The sequence below is a fragment of the Musca vetustissima genome, unplaced genomic scaffold (genome assembly GCF_032173495.1).
Source record: "Musca vetustissima isolate MV318-11 ecotype Yass unplaced genomic scaffold, APGP_CSIRO_Mvet_v1 utg14379, whole genome shotgun sequence".
NCBI classification, from domain to species: domain Eukaryota; kingdom Metazoa; phylum Arthropoda; class Insecta; order Diptera; family Muscidae; genus Musca; species Musca vetustissima.
Genome location: NW_026875551.1, coordinates 108,938 through 136,787, shown reverse-complemented (window position 1 = coordinate 136,787; position 27,850 = coordinate 108,938). Strand labels below are relative to the sequence as shown.

Sequence of the window (27,850 nt, the reverse complement as noted above, 5' to 3'; positions counted from 1 at the left end):
TTTTTTTAATTTTTTTAACAGATCATAATTGGACTTAATCCTGATTTATTACAGGCTATTATAATTACCTCTGCCAGGAATTTCTGGCAAATATACTGCAATATGTCTAAAATAATTGAAAAAATGTCCGACTCAAAATTATAGCTGGAAATGTTTTAAGGTCAGTGTTATAATGCTGCAAAGAAGACTGTCAATGTGGTAAACATGCATTCCGAAGGGGTTTAATATCTGAGCCAAAAGATCGATAAAGAAAAAAAATGTTATTTTCGATGTTATGGGTGATATATTCGAACTTATAAATATTTACGGTAAATTTGCCATAACATTGAGGAAAAATAGGTTCGTTCGTTTACACAATTTTTACAAATTGTTACCAAAAGTTTGTTCGTTCATCCTAAAAGTCCAGTAAAAGAGAGTTAATTGAGAGAGCATATTTGACAGTTGTGTTACTGAGCATTTGCAAATTCTTACAAGCAGAAATATACCATCAGCTGTTTTGTTATGTTTTGTAAAGAAAACAACATTTTTCTCAGGAAATTTATTGTTTTGTGAATTTTAGATTGACATTAAAATGGATGATGAAAACGCAAGTATTTATAAACAAGATTAATTTTCCGCTTCTTATCCATTTTTTTTAATAAAAATGCTGTTTTTTTTCGCCAAATTGTTTGTTGTTTTAATCAGCTGTGTCGATACAATCTTTTTACTGGATGTTGTTCGTTTACTTTTTGCAATTTTCGCTCTTCAAATAATTAAATTTTGCAGTGAACACTGATGCCATATGCCGAAGTTTAAGGGAACATAATCCCAAAGCTCACGGCTCAAGAAAAAAGGGATATCGATCATAATAGGGGTAAGTCTAAAAGTCGAAGACGACTTTTGATAATTGAGAAAATCGCAAAGTCGACTTTTCAAAATCGACTTTCGATTTCTTCATAAATACTAGGTTTATTATCACAAAGCCGAAATTGCCAAAATAATTACTTGTGTTTAATTAATTTAATTTGTTGACAACAATTCATATAAAAAATCAAATTTTTAGTCGATTATGCTTTAGTCGGTAAAAGTCGAAAATCGATTTTGAACAGGTTGACAAAATCGAAAGATCGAAAAGTCGACTTTTAGTCAAAGGCTAAAATCGATAAGACTAAAAGACAACTTTTTGGTCAGAGGCAAAAATCGAAAAGTCTGACTTTTGCGCTCGACGACTTATGCGATCATAAGTCCTACTCAGAATTTCAAAACACAGAAACTACAAAACTCAGATTTTCACCCAAAATATATCTCGAAGTCTGGAAAGGTATTCTCAAAATAGAGATTTCTTATCTTGTTCGAATATGATGCATCGGAACGCGATAATCCATAAAAACAAAGTAGGAAAACTTGGACGTAAAACCTCCACGTAATAATTTAATACGTAAAAATAGGACAATTTTTTTAGATCATATGGGAGTTGCTATTATTTTGAGAGTACTTTTTGATAAAAAAAAGTTTTTTTTTTGTGTTTGTATGAATTCAGTGTGAATTCAGGGGAATCGAAGGCTCATTGTCAAGCCCCAACTACATGTTTTTACTTGAGCCACATTTTGGCAATCTATGATCTATTTGTGGTCACAGTCTCGATATTTAATGAGTTCTGAATTCTCAAAAAAATATTCTGTAGCATAATAGTCTCATTTGAAAATAACTGTCTCAATATAATTTCAAACTCTCCCTTAAGAAATATCCAACATCTTTAAGTAACCAAAAAAAAATATTTTTTTATACAACAACAATGAAAAAAGTTAAAATCAATAAAATGTATATATAATATATGTATATACAATTGGTAATATATATAAAGTGTATATTATTGTGTGTATATAAATGTCTGTGTGTATGTATTTCTTATAAAGCGTTTCATTTTGATGGTGTTTGATTTGAAAGTAGTAAATTAAAATCTCTCTCTCAAACTCTTCTGCTCTGCTCTCTCTTTATATATGCCACTTTCTCTAGATGTATTTTCGTCTTTTTTAAAAAGTTGTGGACCATTATTATACCTTAACTTTCATTATTTTAGGATAAAATAAAAAAAGAAACATGAAATTTAAATTTGATCTGAAAAATCCGTTCAAAAACAAAAGCTAACCTATAATAATGATCCCATAAAATATTAATTCAAAAAAAAAAAAATGTTAAAATTTGAATTGTTTTTTTCTACAACTTTTCAAATACCACTGTAATATATTGCATCCTCATCTTCTTCTTTATCTGTTGCAGTTAAAAGGTAGGTTGGTTGATTGATTCTTTTCTAAAGAATTGTATTAATAAAAAATTGCATAGAAATAGCTTACACTTCCGTTTCTTGCTGTTTAAAACAAAAAAATAATATTTGGTTTCATTTATCATCATAATTAAATAACATAAATACAAGGCGCGCGGGCGTCGCCTTTAGCTCTGTGCATCTTATAATTATTGCTATAAGTTTCCTTGGCAAATTGTTTTGTAGTTGTACTTGTCCTTTAGTTTATGGCTTTGTTGTTGTTGTTGGATGTTGATGCTATTGCCGTTGTTGTAACTTCAATTCTCATGAATTTGCATTTCCAATTCAACATCGGTTAAATTCACTTCACGTATTGAATTTATAAACATATAACGGGAAAAATAAATATATAGCCAACGGAACCATTTCATTTGCGATTGATGTTTTTTCATGGCATTGCGAACAATTGAAGACTCCTGCCAGCTTAAAATACACCTGGAAATGAAATGGGGATTAGTAATGTATTTAGTTGGATATTAGTTGATCATTGAATTTATCGGTAGTCCGATAAAGATATCTTCATAACAAATAAAAAAATTTGGAAGAGAGTATTATGTGGGGACTATTCTATGAAGTGCAACCACCACAAAATGCTGACTTTTTGTATTGAAAAGTCTAAAAGTCGAAATCGACTTTTGATCTTTGAGAAAATCGCAAAGTCGACTTTTCAAGATCGACTTTCGATTTGCTTCATAATTTCTTGGTTTAATATCACAAAGCGGAAATTGTCCAAAAAGTACACATTCAGAACTTTTTTCATCTGTTGACAACAATTCTTATAAAATATTAAATTTTTAGTCGATTTTGCTTTAGTTGGTAAAAGTCGAAAATCGATTTTGAACAGGTTTGACAAAATCGAAAGATCGAAAAGTCGACTTTTTAGTCGAAGGCAAAAATCGAAATGTCTAAAAATCGACTTTTTGGGCACAGGCAAAAGTCTAAAAGTTGACTGTTGGGCTCGACTACGTATCCCTTGGTACTTTGAACGTCAATCTTAAGTGAACCAATATTGATGATTTTGGGTGGGACGATTTGAGGAACAGAAGACCATTTAGTTCGAAGTGTTATATATCGGGATCAAATGCGTATGGATCTATGCGTATATTTGCTTGCGTCGATGAAGTGATATGTTAGAAGTTTTGCCTTGGCCTGAAATATATATCATATGAAAAAAAAAAACAAAACAATTACTTACCAATATCTTGACATAAAACATGTACAAATGATATCAAAAATTGATAAATATTTGCGCACTATATTAATGGAGTCCAAGGTATAAAATTTACAATCTGAAAGTAAAATAAAAATAGATATAAGTTTTGGTTTTTAATATATTTCAAAAGAAAAAGAAGAAGAATATATGAAAAAATATATGTAACTAACTCGTAAAAGCAATGCTACACTAATCCTTGAAGTTAAATCTAGAGAATGGGTTGTGGTTAATGTCCTTAGGTTACTAATTGCTTCTTCGTGCATTCGGCTATCAGTCGGAATAAATAGTAATCTAAATTTATAAACGTCCGCATTTTGTTCTTGCAACTGCAGATCTTACACATTTTCACGAAAGAGGGGTCTACAATCCGAAACCTACTCGGCCCATTGTGTAAAAGTAGTAAAGCTTGCGAGTGGCGACGACCACCTGATTGGACCACTTTGTAAGGGCGATCATTACTGATCTGATATCCGACATCACGAATTCCACCCGATGAATGATGTGAAGCGGTGACTTGCCAATTTCTATAATGTTCGGCAAACGTTCTTTGAGTTCCGTAACCAAAAAGCCAAATATCTCAAAATCAAAATGGGAGCCCCGCAAGGCGAGGCGCACTTCCCCACTCCAGTCATTTGGCCACCATGACTAACTTCTTCCAGGACTCAGAAGGTGAAATCTAGGAACAAAGTTCTAAAAGATATCCTGGAGAATAAGGACATATAAGGCTATCGGTCGTTCCATCCCTAATTATGCAGCCCCAGTATGAGCATGCTACCTTAGCGACACACAGTGGATATCCTTTCAAACATCACAAAATAACGTAAAATGAATTGAAATTTGTTGTATCCAGGAGACCAGAATACTGTCACTCAATCAACATAATGTGTTATTGATTAAATATTTCCGGCTGACATATTATCTGGCGTATCATTCCAACTATCACACAGTGATCACCTGCAATTTTAGACATTAAGAGACATCTTCCTAGAAAAACTCCTTCTATTCTGGCACAACTAAGGTCAGGATATAGTAATTTTTTTAACTCTTATGTGGGCATTGTTTCTGAAATCCTTCCTGCCAGCAAAGCCCTCACGACACACATTTTACAACAACAGGTCCTCTGGAGAATGTTGAGTATGCACGTTTGAATTGTGCAACGGCGTTTTGACATGTTTGAACTGTGTAACACTAGATTTCGCGGATCTCATTGACACCGCATATCTGACCCAACCATCGCTTTGGTCAGCAAGGTTCCCTTGTCTACGCCCCAAATGCTGTCGGCTAGCGACTTAAGGACCTAATAAATTATTTTGATTATCGCAGATATCTGAGTCTTGCACAGACGTCTACTGGGAAGTTTGGAATTTTTTTAGGAAGAATATTAGATGCAGACGATATGTGCCAACCATAGAGAAATTAGCCTTCTTCCCATCGCATATAAAGTGCTATCCAGTGTGCTGTGTGAACGATTGAAGGCATATAAGGCTATCGGTCGTTGACATTATTGGACCATACCAATGCGGCTTCAGACCTGGCAAATCCACCATTGACCAGATTTTCACTCTGCGACAAATCCTGGAAAAGACCCATAAAAAACACATCGACCCATACCACCTATTCGTCGACTATAAAGCCGCATTCGACAGCCCTATCCGTTCAGAGGTGTTTAAAGCCATGTCTACGTTCGGCATTCCTGCAAAATTAATACGACTATGCAGGATAACATTAAGTGACACAAGGTCAGCAGTTAAAGTCGGAGAGGACCTATCGAAGCCGTACTATTCCGAACGAGGATTCAGACAAGGTGACAGTATGTCGTGTGATCTTTTTAACATCCTGCTGGAAAAGGTCATACGAGACGCAAAGGTGAACCGAAATGGCACTCTGTACATCAAACAACAAATGTTAGTCGCCTACGCCGATGACATCGATATAGTGGGTCGAACATTGCGAGCGGTACAGCCACCTTTGAACAAATTGAGGAGTCTTACATAGTGGGTTCTGACAGTAAATGGCGAGAAGACCATGCTGATGGTATCAACGCGCAAGACGTCCAGTACGCGCAGACTAGGACCAACTGTGGAACATGAGAACTACAGCTTCGAGGTAGTTAAAGATTTTATATACCTTGGTACCGTCATAAATAAAACTAATGACATCAGTTTTTAAATCCGGATAAGGTCTAAGAAACAAGGCCACCTCCCGCCAGACCAAACTCACACTTTACAAGACGCTGATACTACCAGTGCTGTTATATGGACAGTTTCTGCTGACATCATACGGTGATGGCTGCTTCATCTGCGCTACACATCCTTCAGGACTTCACGTGGTACCAATCTCCGGACGTCAAGTGGTATCGGCCTCCGAAGGCGAAACCATAAACGGCTACAGATGCAATAAAGTACCAAAACAACATCCTCCTGCAATTTCGGACAGTGAGAGTTTTCTTCCAAAAGACAAACTCGTTATATTCACACACAACTAAGTTCCGAATGCAGTAATTTTCTAAACTCTATCAAGTCAATATTGTTCCTGGAATCCTCCTTGTCAGCAATGCCCCCACATTACTTATTCCTTTGTACATCCGAGCCAATAAATATTATTTTCATGGACTTATGGCTACAGCCTATATTGGGGGCACAATTCCCCGGCTACCCTGATTTTCGATAAGTTTTCTTCCGTTTTTATTTGAATTTTTTCAGGAATGAACTTTCCACCACAGCGAACCTGTTACAATTGCAGATCCTCTGGACTAAGTTGAGTAGGCTTGGAGGATGAGGAGGCAGTCTGTTGCTGTTCTCACAAGTTTGACCTGTTTAACGGCGTTTTGAAAGGTTTGAATTGTGTAACACTAGTATTCACAAAACATACCCAGCTATCCCTATGGTCAGGAATGTTTCAATGTTTGCGCCCCAAGTGCTGTCGGCTTAAGAACCTAGTTAATTTTTTAGCTTATCGCAAATAGCTGCGTCTTGCACAGATTTACTTAGTGGCGGATATTTTTTATATTCCTCAGATGAAAAATAACCATATCCTGTTTTTTTCTTATATTATACGACATATGACACTTCCTTACGCCTGTCACTCCCGGGCTACTCTATTGGGAAGTTTAGTATTTTTCCAGCAAGAATATTGCGGCTGGATGCCGCTGTGAAGGCACGGCATTTAATTGCTGTTAGCCAATCATCAGAATAATTGTTGAATTCTCAGAAATTTTGTAAATAGCTTTCGCGGAAGCTTTCAATGGTTGTGAAGGCGTGTGGATAGTTTATTCCCGGAGAACTACGGAAATCTTTCCTAAACCGCTGTCACGTTATAGCTGAACATTTTGGACGGTAAATGGTCCAACGATTAAATTCCTCAACCGTTACCGCATACACAAGAGTCCAGTTCAAGTGAGAATAGACTTCGATTTAATTCTAAACCTAATATATACCTAATATAATATATACTGATGTTGCTCGATTCAATATTTTTGAAAATATCTCCTTAGATATCCCCATCGACCTTGTCATTTCCATTCCCCCCACTCCATACATACCTTTTGGTAACAAATTGGCTAGACACAATGATGCTGCGGCATAATATACTGCACAATGATTTGGATGCTGGCTAACCCCATCACGATCAAACGTAAACAAGGCCTGAATACTCAGCGTTTCCACCGTGTGTAGAATAATGCTGGCCACCGCATCGGTTTTCCAATCGACATTTGGATCATCGGGTAAATTGGTGGCATTGACTAGTATAATATTGCCCTGAGGTAGACCCAGATGAGTGCATGAATGCCATAGTTCTTCGCGACGCTTGGAAGATTGTTTTTCATAGTTGCCTAGCAAAAGAGAAGAGGAAACAAAATTATATTTTTCAAACCCAAATTAACGACAATAAACACAACAACTCACCATTCGATAAACACAGCAAATATACTTCACATTGTTTCTGACGCGTCAGTGAATAGATTAGCGGTCCAAAGAACATACACTCATCGTCGGGATGTGAAATCACGAATAGAACTCTTTTGGCAGCTTGTGAGGTAGGCCATGGCAACCGCAACTGACCCAGACCCTTGTAGCGGAAGATCAGCGTATATATGGCTAGGCATACTAGAAAGTATGCTATCGAAGCGTAGGCTAAGTGCTCCAGGGCTTCGGTCGATTTGTCCAATAGACGTAGATAGACAGTTCGCGGATGTAGGGCAGCAAGGGTGGCCTGCAAAACACTCAGCCCCGTTGAATTTCCAATTAGCAGGCTGCGCTGCTGCTGATAAGCACTGTAGATGTTTGTGGCCGCTGTGCCACAAGTTGTCACTGTGGTATTAATAACGGAACCAATGAATGTATTCAGCCAGGACACATTCATTTCATTGCAAATGGACCCGTTTTGAGCGCAGCGTGCGTTTTCTGTCTGTGTGAGATACGACGGACAAGACCAAGGCTAATAGGAACAGCTGATTTCAATTCCAATTGGAGCTGTTAGATATCAATGGGAACGGTGCGGTGCGGTGAAGGTGGCGGCGTTACACTGCGTGACCAATAAACACAGTTTTAGCACATCTGTCACAATGCAAGGGATCGATGTCGGAGCAGTTTTATTCTTAGCCAGAATACGCTAACACGAATCGTTGTCATAAAAATACGGAATTGTTTATCGGCTTCTTTTCCAAGCTTACTGACACTCGCGCTTTATGAGACCATTAATTTTTTGTTTTGTCTATCTTCACAATTTTCGATATGTTTTACAGCCGTGTATGGTCCCCTAGAATTCTGCTGTTTGGTGGATTTTTCTCTTTTTTTATTTTTTAGTCCTCATTTGCACTAATCTAATATTTAGCATGTGTTTGTGTGTGTATGTGTGCCTGTGATTTGGACGTTCAATCAATGAATTTTTTGACATTTGTTTTGTTTCCAATTTTCGTTTCGTGTCGGCTGACATATATTATGACATCCAATCACTAATCAGCTGATTAATGAAATTCTTATAGTTGTTGTTGTTGCTGTTTTATTAACCCCTATGTGACACAGACAAAGTAGAAATTTAAGCAAGCGTTCACACGGATATATTTTTTTATTTTATAACAATTGTCAATAGAACTGTTTTTGTTTTCCATTTTCCAATAAAATATTTTTATAAGGTGAGAAAGAGAGATTTTATTCTCCACAATGGTTGATTTGATATTTTCGTCGTTGACTATGTATGTTCTGTCAAATATAAAATTAATATTCGCAACATGTTTAAGTGACATTTTTTAACACATTACTAATAACACGAAAAAATAACGAATGAATATGATTTCCTTACAAAATACAGTAGGAAATGCCATGAAATATTTGTTTCATCCTTATCAAAGAAATTACTTCTAGACGAAGCCGGAACAAAATCATTGTTGTAATCAGGATCCTTATCAGCGTCTTATAGAGCGTGAGTTTGGTCTGTCGGGAGGTGGCCTTGTTTCTAAACTACTCACTTAGATCATAGTAGCATCTGTTGGCCAACGACGACGTCGGATCATTAGTTTTATGTCGTTAGTTTTATTTATGGCGTACCAAGGTATGTAAAATCTTTGACTACCTCGAAGCTGTAGTTCTCAAGTTCAGAGTCTACTGAACGCCTTGCGCGTTGATACAATCAGTTTGGTCCTCTCGCAATTTGCTGTCAGACACACTTTGGTAGACTCCTTCTCAATTGGTTCAAAGGTGGCTGTTACTGCTCGCAATGCTCGACCCATTATATCGATGTCATCGGCGTAGGCGAGTAACATGTGTTGTTTGGTGTACAGAGTGGCATTTCTATTCATCTGTGCCTCTCATATGACCTTTTCCAGCTTGTCTGAATCCCAGTTCGGTATTAAAGGGCTCCGATAGATCCTTTCCGATTTTAACTGCAGACCTTGTGCCAGTTAAAGTTATTCCGCATAGCCGTATTAATTGTGCAGGAATGCCCATGGGAATGCCGAAACCAGACATAGCAATTTGCAACCTTTTTGATGCTCTGTAACTCTGTTTGCCACTTTTTAAGCTTTGTGTGACTTTTCTTTCATGTTTTTCTTAGGTTATATTTTCAATTTTATGTATAAATACAAACTTATTTTGATTCGTCGTTTTTGAGGTCCAAGGGTATCTGACATATTCTAAGAACAGTTTTATTGACGATTTTACTTTTCTATGCGACTTTTTTCAAGGAAACGATTTTTTGTACAATTTTTTTAAATTCCCAACGATAACACTGATTTCCATTATGAAAACGTAAACAAAAGCCAAATTTTTGACATTAGACTTGAGAAAAAACAGCTGACTTTCGCTAGCTGGGTGACGTTATTAGTAGATCATGAGACATGACTTTAAACATCGCTGAAAGGATAAGGTTGTCGACTACTGCCTTGTAGTCGACGAAAAGATGGAATGTGCCGATTTGTTTTTCGTTTGTCTTTTCCAGGATTTATTACAGAATGAAAATCTGGTCAATGGTGGATTTCACAGATCTGAAGCCGCATTAGTATGGTCAAATAGTGTCACCATTGACTTCAGTCGTTCGCACAGCACGCTGGATAGCATGGGAAGAAGACAAAAGGCAAAAACACATAAGCAGACTTCATGCTTGGTATGTTAAGTTGGCTTCTTTTATTGTAAAAGAATAAAGGAGAACGACGTACAAAATAAAGTTTGGCTCTGATATTCCTTCATAAATTGACATTTCACACAAAGCCAACTTAACAGGAAAGGCATGAATCCTCGTATGTGTTTCCTTCTTTATTTCTTTACAGTTGGCACAAATCGTCTTGTCTCCTTTTTTGTGCACGGTTCCAATCATTGGGTATGCATTCCTCTAGCCAAATTGTACTTATCCGCCGGTGAATGCTCCTGCCCAGCATTCATTGTTTTTATAAGGTCCATTGTCTATTAATCAGATCACCCAGAAAGACCATCTGCGTCTAACGTTTTCTGTCAAAACTCAATTGTTTGCATAAAACAGTTTTTTTATCTGCCTGGGTGATCTTATTAATTGATCTTGACCAATAGTGCGTTTCTCTTATATTTTTTGCCAATTCCATGGCATATACCTCACCTTATAGTACGTTTACATTGTATCAGATTTAGTTAACCAGCTCTTCCATGCAGCTCTTCTACAGGAAGAAGAATACCTGCAGCTCTTTCACCGGAAGAAAAATACTTGCAGCTCATCGACGGAAAGAGGAATACCTCCAGCTCTTCTATATGAGATCAAGTAGATTTCGTAGATCTAAACCACTAATGCACAAAATAGTACGATAGCGGTGATGATTCTCTTTGCTTCTCTCTTAGCCAATCATTTTTGAATGGGATCTTTCACTTACGCTCTCATACACTTAGTCTGCTTTTCCACAGGCAGATTTTTATTTGGCAAATTTTTTGTTTTCTCTTTTGAAATTTTCGCTTGCTTTTCCATTAGTAAATTTTTCTTTGCCAAATTTGCGAATCAAAATACAAAAGAAAGAAAATAAAAGTCAAAAGTGTTTGCATTTTAAAGATTTTTTTAATATTTTATTTATTTTTTATATATCTTATTATATAAATTGCAAAAATTAAAAATTAAATTTCACTTGCACAAATTAAAGCAACAGGTTCGTAAACAAAAGCCGGCTGTGTGTCAGTAAAGCGAATAGGTTCAAAAGGAAATGTCAACAAAATTGTTTTCAACGAACAGAGCAAAGCAGAATTTGCGTGTACGGCAAATTATGAACAGGCAAATTTTTGTTTTTCTCCCTCGCACCCCTCTCGCCTACAAACTCAGTATTTGCCAAATAAAAATTTGCCTGTGGAAAAGCAGACTTACTCTAAATTTAATTCTGTTCAACTCTGATCTAAACGTACTTTTAAACAACTACAGACAATGTGGCAATATCTGCAAAGCGAATGATAAATAATGGAACAAGATGAACTAACCAAGTTACTAGTTCCAATCGTTCCCTTATCTGAAGAGTTCCTATGAACTGGTTCGTTTCGGAACGACACAAGTGAAGTAGTCGTTCTATCCGCAAAATATTTTTTGTGGTGATTTTCTGTATTAAAATTTAATTGAAGAAATATTAAATATTTTAAATAATTTTATCAATGTGAAATGGAATTCAATTAATATTGGAAATTGATTAAAATTGAGGTGATTATACGACAACCGGTCCGGTCATGCCGGACGACTTGTTCAAGAACCAACGTGATGTGAAGAGATGTGAAACGTGATTAAAGCGGTAATCATCACACGCACTTTACACCGTACCGGTCGGTCGGTCGAGACACATAACATAATTTGCTTAAGGAAAATGAACCTCCGTCAAAATTTGGAGCACCTCACCACCGTTTATGAATCCGCCGTGAGATAATTATGATGAGACCAACCACCTCGTCTATTTATTTTTGCATAGAAAATAATCTATAATTAAAAATTAGAACCGTGTAAAAAATTGATACATATATATAATACATATATGTGTGAATGAATGTAACCGCGAAACAAAAAATCTGTAGATAAATACGAGTATTTTTTTTCCTAATTACTAAATTATTTTTCTATATTTTTTTTAAATAACACCTGCATTTTCTTTGCAATTGGGTTTGGGTACAAAAATCATGTGAATATACATACATACCTACGTACATATCTTTTTACTGCAAGTGAAGAAAAAAGAAAAATACTCCTTTAGCCCATTACCCAACCAACCAGCCACCCACAAAATAGAAACCAAAAAACCGGCACCGGGTGTGTTTGTGTGTGGTACATAATTCTAAAAAAAAATAATCCCGAAAGTATAAAAATAAAAATGTTGATTGATGTGCGTGCGGGTGTTTGTGTGTTTCTGATGATAATGTGAAAGATCATTGCTTTTACAGGTTACCAGATAGAGCGCCAAAAGAAAGCGAAAGCAATTGGTTCATAAAAAACGACAACAACAAAAACTATACACTGACTGTCCACATAAATCATAGATAAATATACTAAGTATTCGGAAACATTGTTGTGAATAGTTGAAAATTTCAAATAGAATTGAAATTATAGAATAATAAAAAGAAAACCAGGAAGACAAAGTAATGACACAACACGTACAAGATCCAGCTGTGTTTGAGAGGCGTTTGCGTCCAATCTATGGTAAGTTAATTTAATTTAGTGTATGTTGTATCGATTTTTATTGAAAATTCTTCTATTAAAATAGAACTTGAAATTACAATTTGATTTAATTTCCAACTTGTTGTCCAGGTCAAATATTGTTAAACAATTACTGCTCAAGTCTAATTTAATGGCCGGTTGTGTATCAAACTTTTTAACATAAGTAGTTTTAGAAGCCATTATTACAATGACATACTTATTTTCTTGTGGAAGTTCATATTTCCTGAGATATGGTCCTCCAAAGTTTTATAGATTGGAACAACTCTAGTTTTGTAAAAACGATCAGATTTTTCTAAAAATGTTTCCAGAGGTAGGTATTTTTACCCTAGTTATGGGGATATCTTTTTTTCTTGTACGACGTTCCCCCCAAAAAATGATGTGGTTGTAATCAGCTCCAAAAGGACTATCTGCTGTAAAATTTGAAACGTTTCGGAGTGGTATTCGTAAATATACTTAATAAAAAGTGGGGGTATTTTTTGAACTTTGGAACCCCATATCTCGGGAAGTACTTTTTTCCCCCCGAAAAAATTATGTTGCTGTAATCAGCATCAGAAGTGCTACCAACTTCAAAATTATCTGAGAGGTGTCCGTAAAGTGCATTTGTTCCTCTCAAACCGTTTTGGAGATATAGTCAAAAAACTGGGTTTTGGTCCCCGATTTTTTTTTTTTTTTTTTTGAAAAACTCCCTAAAAGTCAAACTTAGGTTTTGGAGATATAGTCAAAAAACTGGGTTTTGGTCCCCGATTTTTGTTGAAAAACTCCCTAAAAGTCGAACTTAGGTCCATTATAGTCGCTCTTCAGTCCTGAATCAAATGATAGATCACAATTTGCCCTTTCAAAAATAGTGCGATATGTGGCTATATCTGTTGTGGATCAAAAGATATGGGTCTTAAAACCCTACAAAAACAAGGAAATTCTGTCGCGTAGACGGTGTTGGCATCTGTCCATATGAGAAAGTCTTAAATACCCGGCCGAAGGCCGGCTACACAACAAAATATTTTATTCAGAATGAGTTTCTGCACATGGACATGATGTGGTTATCTCAAACCGTTTTGAGATATAGTCAAAAAACTGGGTTTTGGTCCCCGATTTTTTTAAAAACTCCCTAAAAGTCGAACTTGGGTCCATTATAGTCCCTCTCCAGTCCTGACTCAAATGATAGACCACAATTTGCACTTTCCAAAATGTTGCGATATGTGACTGTATCTGTCCCCCAAGAAAAAAAGATATCCCCATAATTAGGGTAAAAATACCTACCTCTGGAAAACATTTTCAGAAAAATCTGATCATTTTTACTAAACTAGAGTTAAGCCAAAATTAATTATTATTCTACGGAAGAAATCAATAATGTTGTGTTAAAATTGGGATATTGTTGCGTAGCCTGTGTTGTCATTTATCCGTAGGAGATTATAGACTTAAATCCCCAGCCAAGAGACGGCCACCGACAAAAACTATTATTTTTTAAGTAGCCGATCTATTGTTCCGCACATACGACTATGTGGATTGTTGATAGGTAAGATAGGTAGCAATTGATATATGGAGGAAGGAAGGCTATCTGAATAAAAAAAGTTTCCAAAATACCACCTTCGCAAAATTTATCTTAGTATAAATACATTTTAAATCAGAGACGTTCGGTCGGAATTTTAGGATTTTGCCAATGGATAAGAGCCAAACACAATTACTTCCTTCACATCGAAATCCATTTTGGACGACCGTGATTAGAGCTTATCCCCTGGGCTTTGTGTTCATAGTTCAATGAAATAAAATTTAAGGCTCAAGTCTGGGCAAATATTATTTTCTCACACACTCTCACTCAATATAACGATCTCGATTTAGCTATGTCCGTCTGAATGTTGAAATCGTGATAGATATTTAAAATAGATGCATGAATGCATGCCACTCTTCCACAGACAGAAAAATACTTGCAGCTCTCCACAGGAATAATAATACATAAAGCTCTTCCAATTGAAAAAATTGAATGTTCCAGGGGAAGAAAAATACTTGCAGCTCTCCTATAGAAAAAAGAATACCTGCAGCTCTTACACAGGAAGAAGAATACCTCCATCTCTTCTTTAGGAAGAATACATCCAGCTACTCTATATAGTTTCTTTATAGGAAGAAGAATTCCTCCAGCTTTCCCATAGGAAGAAGAATACTTCCAGCTCTTCTATAGGAAGAATAATACCTCCAGCTATTCTATAGGAAGAAGAATACCTCCAACTTTCCTCCAGTTCGTCAATAAAGCACAATCCATCACGTCTATAAAGGCTCTATTTAGCTCGTTTATAAAAACTCCCCCAGCTCGTCTATAACAATTCTTACCGTGTCGCCTATAAAGTCTCTCTTCAGCTCATCTATAAATAAACTTCTGTTCGTCCATATATACTCCGTCTATCTTATCTAAAAAGAGTCCCGTCATCTAGTCTATAAATATTCTCTACATTACCACTACTTCCAGCTCGTCCACAAGTACTTCGTTCAGCTTGTTCATGAATACTCCCCTCATATCGCCTATAAGACTCACTTCTGGTCGTCTTCAATATTTCTATAAAGACAATCCCCCAGTTCGTATATAAATCCACCCTTCACTTAGTTTAAAAAAGTTTAGGCAATCAACCAGATAACTTAATATATTTTAATATATGCATCTCTAATATTATGTATTTTAAAAGTCTTACAATCATTTTTCTATTATTCTTTAAAATATTTACATTCTTTGCAATTATATATTTGAATATAATCATCTAATTAATTGTCTACTGCACTGTACATACATACTAATTCATTCACTCATTCAGTCACTCACAATCTTAACAAAAATTATTATGCATATCACTTTAGCCATAAAAATTTATCATAAACAAAAAATATTTTGTTTTCCTACGTTTGTTGTTTTTTTCTCTACTATATTTTTAGATAATTTGGAGGTTGGCAACAATCGCAAGGCGCTACAAGAATCCGAAAAAGTCCTAAAGAAACATCCAAATCTATTATGCGCAAAAGCACTTAAAGGTCTGGCGCTATTACGTCTGGGACGCTATGAAGAAAGTCATGGGTATCTGCAGGCAGTCGCCGATGAGAAGCCGGTGAATGATGCTACATTGCAAGTGCTGTCATTTTGCTATAAAGAATTGGAGCAATGTACGTTGAGGTTAATTAATCTTAAGAAAATAGTCAAAAATAGTTGAAAGAAAGCAAAAAAAAAAAAAAAAAACAAGAAACAAAATTTTGCATACAAATTGTATTAAATTGAAGGCGTCGTTTGGTAGTTGGCCGTTCGTTCTGCAAATGACATATTTCAAATCTTAAAAATTATGCAGCTGTTGTCTGCTAATGGTACAGTGGAAAATGTTTAAAAGTGTACAATTAGCTTTGAATTTTAATAATACTGATTTTTTTTATTTTAGGAGATGTTATATCTATTGTCTATAAAGGCACCCTTTGATTAAAAAAAAAACTCCATACAGATTTCATTCCGGAAGTCTATTAAAACATTAACTAATCTTTCCAGCTCGTCTATAAAAATTCCATCCAACTCTTCTCTCGGTCCCATGCATTTATAAAGAGTCCCTGTACCTGGTCCATAACGAATATTGTCTGCTGGTTTATAAAGACTAGAGTCTATAAAGACTTCCTCCAGCTCGTCTATAAAGACTCCCTCCAGCTCGTCTATAAAGACTCCCTCCAGCTCGTCTATAAAGACTCCCTCCAGCTCGTCTATAAAGACTCCCTCCAAATCGTCTATAAAGACTCCCTCCAGCTCGCCTATAAAGACTCCCTCCAGCTCGTCTATAAAGACTCCCTCCAGCTCGTCTATAAAGACTCCCTCCAGCTCGTCTATAAAGACTCCCTCCAGCTCGTCTATAAAGACTCCCTCCAGCTCGTCTATAAAGACTCCCTCCAGCTCGTCTATAAAGAAACCCTCCAAATCGTCTATAAAGACTCCCTCCAGCTCGCCTATAAAGACTCCCTCCAAATCGTCTATAAAGACTCCCTCCAGCTCGCCTATAAAGACTCCCTCCTTTATAGACTTTATATACCTCTCTAGTGGTCTATAAAGACTTCTCCAGGTGGTCTATTAAGATTCCTTCCAGCTCGTTTTAAACCCCCCCCTTCAGCTCGTCTATAAAAACTCGTCTACAAAGACTCCCCTGGGTCCAATTTTTTTACCAGTCTTGATTTGCCACCCTATCTATTCATCTCAGATCTCATCAGATGATTTTTAACTAAACATGTTCCACTGTAAGTCAATCAAAAATCATGATACAGCTAATATTTATGTTGTAAACATTAAAAACTATGTTTCGTATTAAAAAACACTAAATTCTCAAAAGCATTTACCGTTAGCATTTAAAAGAGTAAAGACCAGATTTTTTTTTTTTGTTTTTGAAATTTATAATTCAGATAAGAATATATTTTAATAATTTAATTTACAGTGGACAAAATTGTGGAAATTTATAATTATGCGGTTAAACAATCGCCAAATAATGAAGAACTGTTGGCACATCTTTTCATTTCGCACGTACGCATGGAGGATTTCAAATCACAGCAATCGGTTGCCCTACAAATGTATAAAGCTCAACCCAAAAATGCCTATTATTTTTGGGCTGTCATGAGTGTGGTGTTGCAGGTTAGACACATTTTTACATAATAATGTGGAATAATTATCATTATTTAATTCAATCTATTTAATTTTTTTTTTTTTTTTTTTGTATTTCATAGGGTATTCGTGGCCCCGAAAGTACAAATCCAACTAAACGAAAAATCTATTTATCCTTAGCCCAACGTATGGTCGATAAAATGATCCAGGAAAATAAATTAGAATCCGAACAGGAAGCATTTTTATATTTGCACATTTTAAAGTTGCAAGAAAACTATAAAGGAGCATTGGATTTCCTTAACGGGCCGGTTTGTGAGAAAGTTTATCCCGGCGCCCCAATATATTTGAAAATTAATTTGCTCAAATCACTGAAAATGTGGTCCGAGTGTAATGAGCTGCTAAAGAAATTATTGAAAGAAGAGTGAGTCGCAATAAATAAAAATATTTTGTTTGTTTTTAGTTTTGATTCCTTTTGTTTTTCAGTCATGATCGTTGGGATTATTACAAGGATTATATTGGCACCTGTTTTGAATTGTATGACCTACAAAAATCAGAAAAATCTGATGAAGAAAACAATAAAGCCGATACTAAAAATCCTCTTGAAGAATGTAGAGATTTTCTAACCGAGGTAATTAAAATTTATGTAGTTTGTTCAGACTTCCCTTCTGACTAAAAAAAACGTAATCCCCCTAATTTTAGTACCTTTAAATTGCACGGGATTGCAATTGTCAAAAAGTTATAATGTAAATACCTATTTTTTTGTAAATATATGTTCATGCACTAATATTTTAAATGAAGATACTGATCAAAGCTTAAAGCATCGTAAAAAGTAACTTCCCTCAATTTTTAATTTTTTGTGATCAAAGAAAAGTCCTTATTTTTGATGGCGGGTATGATAACTCCTCACTGGAACATCGGAATCCGAAAATTCAAAAGGTGTTAGAAAGAGTACTTGTCTGGCTCTCGTATGAACTAGGATTATTGACTTCGCACAACAATTAACAAAATGGCGGAATTTTGATTTTTTTTTTTTTTTTGGAAAATCGCCTATTTTTGACCACAAACTAGGTTAAAAAATAAGGAAGATCTTCACCTATTGGCTTTATCCTAGTTCATACGAGAGCTATATACTCCTAGAGAAACGTGTCAAAATTTGGGACCGATTGGATTATTAGTTTTTGAGTTATCTCGTCAGACTACCTTCTGACTTCTATGAAAAATGTAATCCTCCAGTTTGTCTATAAAGACTTCTTTCAACTTGTCTCCTCAGCTCTATGAATACTCTCTTCAGCTCCTTCATAAAGACACCGTCTATAAAGACCCCCCACAAACCTCCTCCTCACCCAGCCCTCACCCAGCCCCTTAAACTCATCCTTTCAGCTGGTCCCCTACATGTGGCCTAAAAAGACACCCTCCATCACGCCTATAAAGAGTCTCTCCATCACTTCCTTCCCCTTTTTTTTGGATTTTCGCTACTAAATTTCATTCTATTACTTTCAGATAATTGAAACATCAACGAAAAAGGTAAGAGGTCCAAATTTGGCACGTCTGGAATTGCATCAACGTTTGCGACAACATAATTTAGATGCCAACACCTTCATGGGAGAATTCAGTGAATTGGTAATTAACTATTTCCGATTGTTTGGCGATAAACCATGCTGTACCCACGATATCTCTTTATTTTTGCCGGAAATATCTTTAAAAGATAGACAAGAGCTGGCCAATAAATTGTTAGCCGAAAGTGGCATTAGTTCGACAAATTTACCAAAAGATGTAAGTCAAATGCATACAAGAAATTTACTATTTTTTAACAATTTTTTTTTGTTATCTCGTTACAGAAAGAATCAATGCAAAAACATATTTGCGCCCTGCAAGTATCACGCATTTGTGGTTCCCATTTGGATTTAGATATTGAACACCGTTTAGCCTTTTATACATCACTGAAATTGCACTACGAGCATGGTCTTAGTAATTTTGGCAAAGATTTGTTACCCACAGATATGGGTCCCTCAGATCCATATGCCTTATTGGCAGGTTAGTCCAACACACACATTTGAAATATTCCAAACAATTCCAATGTATTTATCATTTGCAGCTAATGTTATGTACGATATAAGTCAACAGGAACAAAAATCCGATCGCATCTTTGAGGCTCTGTGTCTATTGCAATATGTTTTACGCAACAGCACCAGTAATTTCCACGTAAAACTGTTAAGTCTTAAGATATTCCATATGTTGGGCTGTCTACTGGGTGCCCAAGAAATGTATGAATATTTGGAAATTAAACAAATACAATTGGATTCAATGGGCTATGTTCACTGCAATCCCATGATATTGGCTGGACGTTTCTCAATGGCCCGCTCCGTTTATGATACCACATTGAAATTCTTTACGAACAGCTATAAGGAACGTCTCGAATATATAGCTTTAACATATCGTTTTTGTACGTTCTCCAAATTGGAAGAGTTCATGAATTTCAAGGAACGTCTAACCAATAGTTTACATTATGTGGCCATATCGGTGGAGGCCCAACTAACCGATTTGGTTATCCTCTATGGAAATGTGCAACAAAATCTCAATACATATATGATAATGTCCATTGATCCGGCCGAAGATCGCATTTCATGGAATGAGCTGAGAGATAATCGTGATTTAACTGCCATGATTCGATGGGATCCCGTACATTTGGTCGACACCGAACGCGAACGTAGCGAATCGTTTAAACAAGAAGTGGAAATATTGCACATACGCTCGTTAATGTTACGTATGGTGGCTTCATTCGTTGATTTATTCCATCCAAATTTAAGTGTGAAATATTGTCGAGCTGCAGCCGCATCTGGTCCCAATTTACAGGCCCTCAAAGATGCTTTGCCCGGTGGTGCCAAAGATACTGCAATTATTGAATCGTTGCGTGATTCATGGTTAGAATTGTTTAAACGTTTGCGTGCGGCCGCTGAGGACTTGAAACCTCTGCCGAATCGTTTTCTAGTCGATTTATTACCAACACGTTTGCATTTACTTTTACAAATGCCCTACGAGAAATTCTTTAGTGACTTAGCCCAATTGGTGATTGAAATGTATGTGGGCAATAACAATTTGCCGCTGCAATGTAAGGTCGTGTCGGATAATGCTGTCGAGGTTGTCAATTGCATTGAGGCCATTATAAAGGAGAGTAATGCCGCCAGTACAGATGGTCTATGGCGAAGACGTGAATGGCAAAGCAAAGTTGGTTCATGTTTAGAGGTGAGTTGAGTTAAGGTTTCCTTAAATTGATTTTGAAAATGATAATAATTTCCTTGTTTCCCAGATGATTTCCCTCTATGCCTTTGTGCTTCAAGCAATCTACGAGAAACTGCAAGCATCCATGAAAACGAAACAAAAAAGGAAACCCTCTGCCGATGGTGTAGAACAAATAATGAATGAGAAGGAACGCTGTCAATTGACAGTTGAATTGATGCGCCAATTGAAAATTGAATTCCAACGTTGTGATAAATGTTTACGTAAGTAGTGGGAGTGAACAATTCTGTTTAAAATCAATACAATTCTTAATTTTTGTCTCTCTTCTCGTGAAATGTGTTCATTACAGTTAATTGGAATACTCCCGCACTGCCACGTAATCTAAATTCATTTATGGCCGATATGTCATTGAAACCCGAAATGGAAGCTATACTTATTGGTGATGTTGCATCGACATTCAAAGAATCGCATGAGTTTATGATTACCGAACTAAGGAATCTGTTAAAGGATAAAATACGCATGGTTACCAAGTAAAGACAGACAAAAACAAAACGAAGTGCGCGTACATATTTTTAATATGTGTGCTATAAGCTTAAGCGCCTTTTCAAAAAAAAGCTCACTCGTTTGGTTATCTAGAAAAAGGAAATGTCAACGTCAAAATAATAAACACGTTACTGGACACAACATAGCTTTGTGTGTGTTAATACGCGTATTTTATTGATGACCCCAAAACTTTTTTACCAAACTCGAGCTGTGAAATATATACATAATTTTTTTCAACCATCAATAAAAAAGTCTACAATCAATATCCATTCGTATTTGTATGAAGAACAAGATAATAAAATAACAATTTTTTTGCTGTGCAAATTCTTTTTTTTCTCTAATATAATTCAATTACAAATTTCTATTTAAAATCATAAACAGAAAAAGTGTGCAAATGATGATGATATACAAAATCGTGGTTTAAAAAATAATAAACAATAAATGCATAGTGTTTTTCTAAAATAAAATACAAAAATTAATAATAATTTGAAAAGAAAAAAAAAACTAATTTTTTGGTAATTCAATAAAAAAAACTTTTAGTAATTTAATATAAGTTTTATATATGTATGTATGTTTTTAAAAACATTGTGATTATTGTGTTTGGGGTAAAAATAAAGTTCCTCCATTTGGATTATGTGGATGATATCGGCAAAGAGGTAAAAGAGTGAAATATAGAACCATAAACCCAAAATTCTTGGTGTGATCTTCGATAACCTCCTACATTTCTTCTCGCATTCCAACTACATTAATCTGGAGGTGAAATATAGGAGCAAAGTACTAAAAGGTTTAACGTTTGGTCGTTCCATAGTTTATTATGCAGCCTCCTTCATTAGTGACAAACAGTGGAGATCCTTGCAATCTACTCAAAATAATGCTGCTGTGCATCAACATGCAGCATTAAGTTAAATTATTTTCATTCTCTTCTATCAATATTTTTCTAGAAAGACCATTCAACAACAGCCAATCTATTAAAACAATTATGATGGGAAATGACTCGAGTCTCACTCGGCCAACGTCTTCCAACCCAACAAACCCATTGTGTAACAACAGTAGGGCTGCTACAACAACAATAAGGAGGTTATGTAACTACGACACACGGCGGTGTTATTACGACCCTTACATCGAAAAAGCGCTTACTATTGTTTTTGAAATCGCTCCCTCATTATATTTTGTGCTAGATTATCGATCAGTCATTTAAATTGACTGACGAAAAGATAATACGGGTTTAGCGATCACCTATTTTAAGTGCCCTAGATCAACAGGCCTATTGTAACTCCTTTGAACCTGAAAATATAGTAGTCTAAACCGCTTATAAAGACGTTCAAGGGATCGAAAAAAATGGATCGTTATAAACGACATGTCCTTATAAACAATATCAATAAGTATTACCATGGAAATTCCGTCCGAGCTCAACTCTTTGCCACAGGTGGTCTAAGAGCCAAAGTTGTTGCTTATTCCTTACTTAGCTGTCTTGTGACAGAACTTTCGTTCCATAAGCCGAGCTTAAAAAATATTTCCAGGCGCGTGTGTCTTTTGCGCAGTTTTTCCAATTTGAAAGACCATGCTCGGCAATGCTCGCGACCTTAACCTTCTGCGTGAACCATCAGTAGGTTCGCTTTTATATCCTTTTTGAGCTGGGGCATCTTCACAACATGACCCAGCCAACGTAGCCGCTGCAGCTCGATACGTCTGACAATGCCGACTCATGGTTCATTCGACGGCGATATTCACCGTCAACGCAGATCGGCCCACAGATCTTTTTCTCTCAAACACTGCAAGAGCTGCGTTTTGTAGAGTGTGAGTTTGGTCTGGCGGAAGGTGGCCTTGTTTTTAAACTGCTTACTTAGACCATAGTAGCATCTGATGGCCAACACTATCTGTAGTACCACCAAATTATAATATTTGGTTGATTACAAATATTAACATTATTTTTTATTGGAATATCTATCACAGCCGAATACACTAAAATATATATCTAAACTGTTACATATTTACAGATGGATTTGTTGATGGTCCATTAACACGAACGCTGTCTTCGTCTCGCTTTATACGTTTCAGCAATATTTTTGATCTTGGATCGTTTGAATGCAATAACGTTTCCAAATGGGCTCTTAAATGATGGGAGCGAGAAAAACGTCTGCCACAGAGTTCACAGCTGTGAAAGATAAGAAGAAGAAAATTATTTCGAATTAACATGTAATTGTAATGTAAGTCTATTTTTTTTAAGTTATTTCGACAGATAAAAGATGAAGTCCTTCCTAACTGAAAATATATTCGAAAATTTTAAATCTATATAGTTAATCGATGTTTTTTGTATTTACATACTTGTAGGGCTTTTCTCCGGTATGTGTCAATTGATGAACTTTTAGAACACTGGAATAGGTGAATGTTTTACCACAAGTTTTACAGGCATACGGCCGTTCGTTGCGATGAATTCTGTAAACGAAAATTGTTGCAAAATATATCTCGGAAACAGGTTCTTCTGGTCATTTGCTACATACCTTTCATGTTTTGTTAACGTTGAACTGTCGCCAAATGTACGTTTACAATATTTACATTCATATGGACGCAAACCGGTATGCTTACGCATATGTCGTGATAATTCAAAGTTACTATGAAATGCCTGGCCACATATTCTATTGGAAAAATTAAGAATTAGACAAAAATGAAAATTAAAATGAAAGATCTTTAAATTATAAGAATTAATATCCAAGGCCTGAATAAGGTCGGCCAGTAAGTGAATTCATAGAGAAAAAATGCCGTCAAGGCAAGTATGGAAATTCAAATCGCACAGCTAGGAAAGTACCTTAAAACATATTTTTAACCAGTAAGGAAAGTAGTAAAGTCGGACTGAGCCGACTATATGATACCCTTCACCACTGTGGGTATATTCTACATATGTCTACTAACAGAACAATATCATTTCATTTGAACAAGTTTACACTCAATTCAGTACGTAGTGCCAAATTTCGTGCAAACCGAAAGACATTTAGGGACCACTTATATAAAAACTATATATGGTAGGTATATCTAAATTTGAACCGATTTTCCCGAAACTTAACACATCATACTTGACTTAATTCAGTGCTCTATATCAAATTTCGAGCAAATCGAAGGATATATAGGGAAGTTGGTGCACCATTCACATTAAATCGGACGAAAATATATTTGGGAGCTATATCTAAATCTGAGCCGATTTTCGCGAAACTTAGCACACATCATTCTAGACTTAATTCAGTTCGATATGCCAAAATTCGTACAAATCGAATAATTTAGACGGACTTTACATATACAGGGACTTTACATATATATATATAGGAGCTATATCTAAATCGACTCAGAAAGTGAATCTATGCATATTCTCAAAAGGAACCACGGGTCTATCTCGATTATTTTTGCCTGTTACAAACATATGCACACAGTGTGTTGAAGGGTATAAAGAAGTCGCGAAGTCCTTCAGTCTTCTCCATTCTCACCCCCTAAGATCGGTTAGTCCGTGAAGAGTGTTATTTCCCAAGAATTGTTTACGAAGGCATGTAAATGCGGGGCAATGGCACATAAATGTTCCAGCGTTTCACTGTCTTCCCCACACGCTCTGCACATGCTGCTACTTTCGCATCCAATCTTGAGTAGATGTGCCTTCAGGCTGAGGTGTCCCGTCAGAATACCCGTTAGTCAGCTTATTTTTTTTAGGATTTGCTTAGTTTGTTCTTTATTTGGGTCACTTCATAAGATTGTCGTGATTTTTCCTGTCCCCTCATGGGTCTCATTCGCACATTTCCCGATTTCTTGGCGTGTTTCGCTAAAGGGTTTGGCGGTATTCACATCTATTGTGGTTAGTGCAGTAGCACTCCTAGCTAGTTGATTTGCTATCTCGTTGCCTATGATTTCTTGGTGACTCGGTACCCATATAATTCGTACAGGTCCTTGTTGTGAGAAATCATTAATGGTATTAATACATTCCATAGTTTTGAATTTAACTGTTTTGGAAGATTTTGCCTTTATAGTTCGTTTGCCATCCGTAATAATATTTATTGTATTTGGTACAACTCGTGGTTCATTCGACGGCGATATTCACCGTCAACGCAAATCGGCCCATAGATCTTTTTCTCTCAAACACTGCAAGAGCTGCGTTTTGTAGAGTGTGAGTTTGGTCTGGCGGAAGGTGGCCTTGTTTCTAAACTGCTTACTTAGACCATAGTAGCATCTGTTGGCCAACATTATCCTTCTCCGAATTTCAAAACTGATGTCATTAACGGCACCAAGGTATATAAAATCTTTGACTACCTGGAAGCTGTAGTACCACCAAGTTATAATATTTGGTTGATTACAAATATTAACATTATTTTTTATTGTTTTTATAAAAAACAATATCTATCACAGCCGAATACACAAAAATATATACCCATATAATTCGTACAAGTCATTTCCCACTGCTATGTATTATTTTTTATTGCAATATCTATCACAGCCGAATACACAAAAATATATACCCATATAATTCGTACAAGTCCTTGTTGTGAGAAATCATTAATGGTATTTATACATTCCAGTATAGTTTTGGATTTAACTGTTTTGGAAGATATTGCCTTTATAGTTTGTTTGCTAATAATTATAATATTTATTGTATTTAGTTCTTGGTTTGAACTTAACCAGTGAAGAAATTCCGTTATAGCTTCAACCTCCGCCTGTAGGAGGGTGCTGTGATCTGTAAGACAAAGAAACATTTCTGTACCCGGTTCTTCGATAAAAAGTCCCAGTCCCAGTCCCACTATTCCATTGTTCTCTATCTGGTAATCGCACCGTGTTACTACTCTCGTTTCAGGTATGCGATCTGAACCAAAGGTATTAATTCTTGACTCTGTAGTTGCCTGTAATATGTTTTTGTGCGGTGTGTTCTGTCCGGTGTCTATCCACTCGTCTATTGCTTTGAGTCTTAAAACTGATACCGCCGCTTCAAATTATATTTGGATGTTTATTGGATGTATATATAACATTGTCTCCAAGGCCCTAGTTGGTGTTGTACGTAAAATACTTACTCGCATTCAAAAGGTTTTACATCATGATGTCGACGAATGTGTGCCTGCAATTCGTAACGGCGTCCATAAGCATTTCCACATATTTCGCAGGTATGAGTCTTTTTTGGATTATTGCCAATAGGCTTTGTACTATTATTTTTCTTCGATTTTTCAGCTATAATAGCAGTACCATCCGATGATATCGCAAGTATTTTTGATGATGTTATGGTGACAGAATCCTTTGTTATGCTATTAATCAAATCCTGTTGTAGTGGTACATCTTCTGTTAAAGTTTTATCTTTGGTATTTTTCAATAATTTATATTGAATTTGTGCAGGACGATCAACGGGTAAGGATGATTGTATTTCTTCCTCTTCATTATCATAGCATTCCATTGTGGTAATATTTTCTTCAGAAGGATTTTGAAGTTCATTTTCTTCATGATCATCTGCTTCTTCGATTCGCTGACATTCTTCTACAATTCCATCACATTGTACGTCCTCCTTCAGATCATCATTCATTATACCAGTTTCCAAAACATATTCATGAAGATATTTTTGCGAATTGCGACAGATGGAGGCAAATGTATGTGCAATATTTAAAAATATAAGGCAATTTTTACACATCAATGATGGCAACTTTTGGTGATTTTGAATCTGTTGGAAAATAAAATACATATGTAATTACAACAAGAACAAGAAAAAAAAATCCAATATCTTGGAAGAATACCTTGATGCCAGTACAGTTTTGAATTTTGTCACATATCAGCAATTCATCGGACTTATTGTTATCCTTTGATTGAAATATGGGAAACATTGGACATGTCTCATTTTCCTCCTGACTTTGTAAACATATGCGACAGGCCAATATTGGAAACTCAATGATGGTTTTTTGCGGAGAATTGCAAGTGGATACAATCTTTTCTACCGGAAACTCAGTCACACTTTGAACGGATACATTAGGAGTTTCCGCAGTCGGACTTTCAACTGAATCCATTTAGGCAGTAGAAATTTGATGCAGTAAGGAACTTCCAATGTTTAGAATGAGGAATCAAAACAAAAAGTATAAAATTAATGAAATGTGAATGATTGCCACTCACAGGGATTTGATGGCGCATGGGGTGGTAATAAACTGCGTGAAACACCCTGTAGAAAAAATTGAAATATTGATTAAGTTTTCAAGAATTTAATAGTACGTTTACATTTAACCGGATTTCGTTGACCCAGTGGGTTTCAATTTTTCAATTCCTTTGCATATATGTCAAATAAATCCTCATGAAGTAGGCTAACCTGGTGAAAAGTTCTAATGTATAACCCCAGAAAACTCCAGGGTGGGAGAATTTACTCTTGAAGTCAACAGACCAGTATGCTAGGACAAAAGTGACTAAGCTTTGGCAATACAGCATTGTGGCCGGAACAAGTAAATTGTGGGCAATGTTTGTCACTCTCGAGCCTTGGAAGGATGGACGACAGGACGGCTATTGCATTTAACGACATTAAAGCGACAGATCCGAAGGGGTGTTATTTTAACCGACAGAAGACATAAACAGTTTGGATGTTATGAAATTGATAATCTAGTCTTCTTCTCCAAAATAGACCCTAACCTAATTCTAGGCTTTGTCAAAAAATTGACTTGGCTAAAATAATGTCTCTTCCGCTCCCACCTATTCTGACTACCTCTCTCTCTACTCTTCCACTATCTTTTCTTCTTTCTCTTTATAGGTACACCTATACATAAAGGATGATCACAATGGACATAGTTTCCGAGTGGACGGTTGTTACAACAGCCGTACATCCCAA

At 36.0% G+C, this 27,850-nt stretch overlaps 3 protein-coding genes across 3 annotated transcripts; 1 reads left to right on the top strand and 2 right to left on the bottom strand.

Moving 5' to 3' along the window:
• Positions 1–2,558: 2,558 nt before the first annotated feature.
• LOC133338038 (N-acetylglucosaminyl-phosphatidylinositol de-N-acetylase) lies at positions 2,559–7,898 on the bottom strand. The gene is made up of 4 exons (XM_061546221.1): positions 7,421–7,898; positions 7,057–7,347; positions 3,498–3,591; positions 2,559–2,737 (listed from the first exon to the last, which is right to left on the bottom strand). Exons 1-4 carry the CDS (start codon positions 7,875–7,877, stop codon positions 2,560–2,562), a joined length of 1,020 nt encoding a protein of 339 aa, XP_061402205.1. The 5' UTR covers positions 7,878–7,898; the 3' UTR covers position 2,559.
• Positions 7,899–12,558: 4,660 nt separating this feature from the next.
• On the top strand, positions 12,559–21,024 carry LOC133338039 (phagocyte signaling-impaired protein). The gene is made up of 10 exons (XM_061546222.1): positions 12,559–12,635; positions 15,570–15,794; positions 17,090–17,283; positions 17,376–17,674; positions 17,737–17,881; positions 18,754–19,026; positions 19,092–19,287; positions 19,349–20,496; positions 20,561–20,753; positions 20,840–21,024. Exons 1-10 carry the CDS (start codon positions 12,578–12,580, stop codon positions 21,022–21,024), a joined length of 2,916 nt encoding a protein of 971 aa, XP_061402206.1. The 5' UTR covers positions 12,559–12,577.
• Positions 21,025–23,016: 1,992 nt separating this feature from the next.
• On the bottom strand, positions 23,017–27,047 carry LOC133338037 (zinc finger protein 333). The gene is made up of 5 exons (XM_061546220.1): positions 26,781–27,047; positions 26,073–26,707; positions 23,535–23,669; positions 23,359–23,469; positions 23,017–23,188 (listed from the first exon to the last, which is right to left on the bottom strand). The coding sequence occupies exons 1-5, from the start codon at positions 27,045–27,047 to the stop codon at positions 23,017–23,019; spliced, it is 1,320 nt and encodes a 439-aa protein (XP_061402204.1).
• Between the last annotated feature and the right edge of the window lie 803 nt (positions 27,048–27,850).

Coding starts and splice junctions, on each gene's coding strand:
- LOC133338038 (XM_061546221.1), bottom strand. CDS start 7,877: ATGAATGTGTCCTGGCTGAATACATTCATTGGTTCCGTTATTAATACC. Junction 7,348..7,420: donor TTTGCTGTGTTTATCGAATG/GTGAGTTGTTGT, acceptor CTCTTTTGCTAG/GCAACTATGAAAAACAATCT. Junction 2,738..3,497: donor TGTTTTATGTCAAGATATTG/GTAAGTAATTGT, acceptor TTTCATTTCCAG/GTGTATTTTAAGCTGGCAGG.
- LOC133338039 (XM_061546222.1), top strand. CDS start 12,578: ATGACACAACACGTACAAGATCCAGCTGTGTTTGAGAGGCGTTTGCGT. Junction 17,284..17,375: donor TCATGAGTGTGGTGTTGCAG/GTTAGACACATT, acceptor TGTATTTCATAG/GGTATTCGTGGCCCCGAAAG. Junction 19,288..19,348: donor TCCATATGCCTTATTGGCAG/GTTAGTCCAACA, acceptor TATCATTTGCAG/CTAATGTTATGTACGATATA.
- LOC133338037 (XM_061546220.1), bottom strand. CDS start 27,047: ATGGATTCAGTTGAAAGTCCGACTGCGGAAACTCCTAATGTATCCGTT. Junction 26,708..26,780: donor AAAACTGTACTGGCATCAAG/GTATTCTTCCAA, acceptor ATTTTCCAACAG/ATTCAAAATCACCAAAAGTT. Junction 23,189..23,358: donor ACCGGAGAAAAGCCCTACAA/GTATGTAAATAC, acceptor TATCTTTCACAG/CTGTGAACTCTGTGGCAGAC.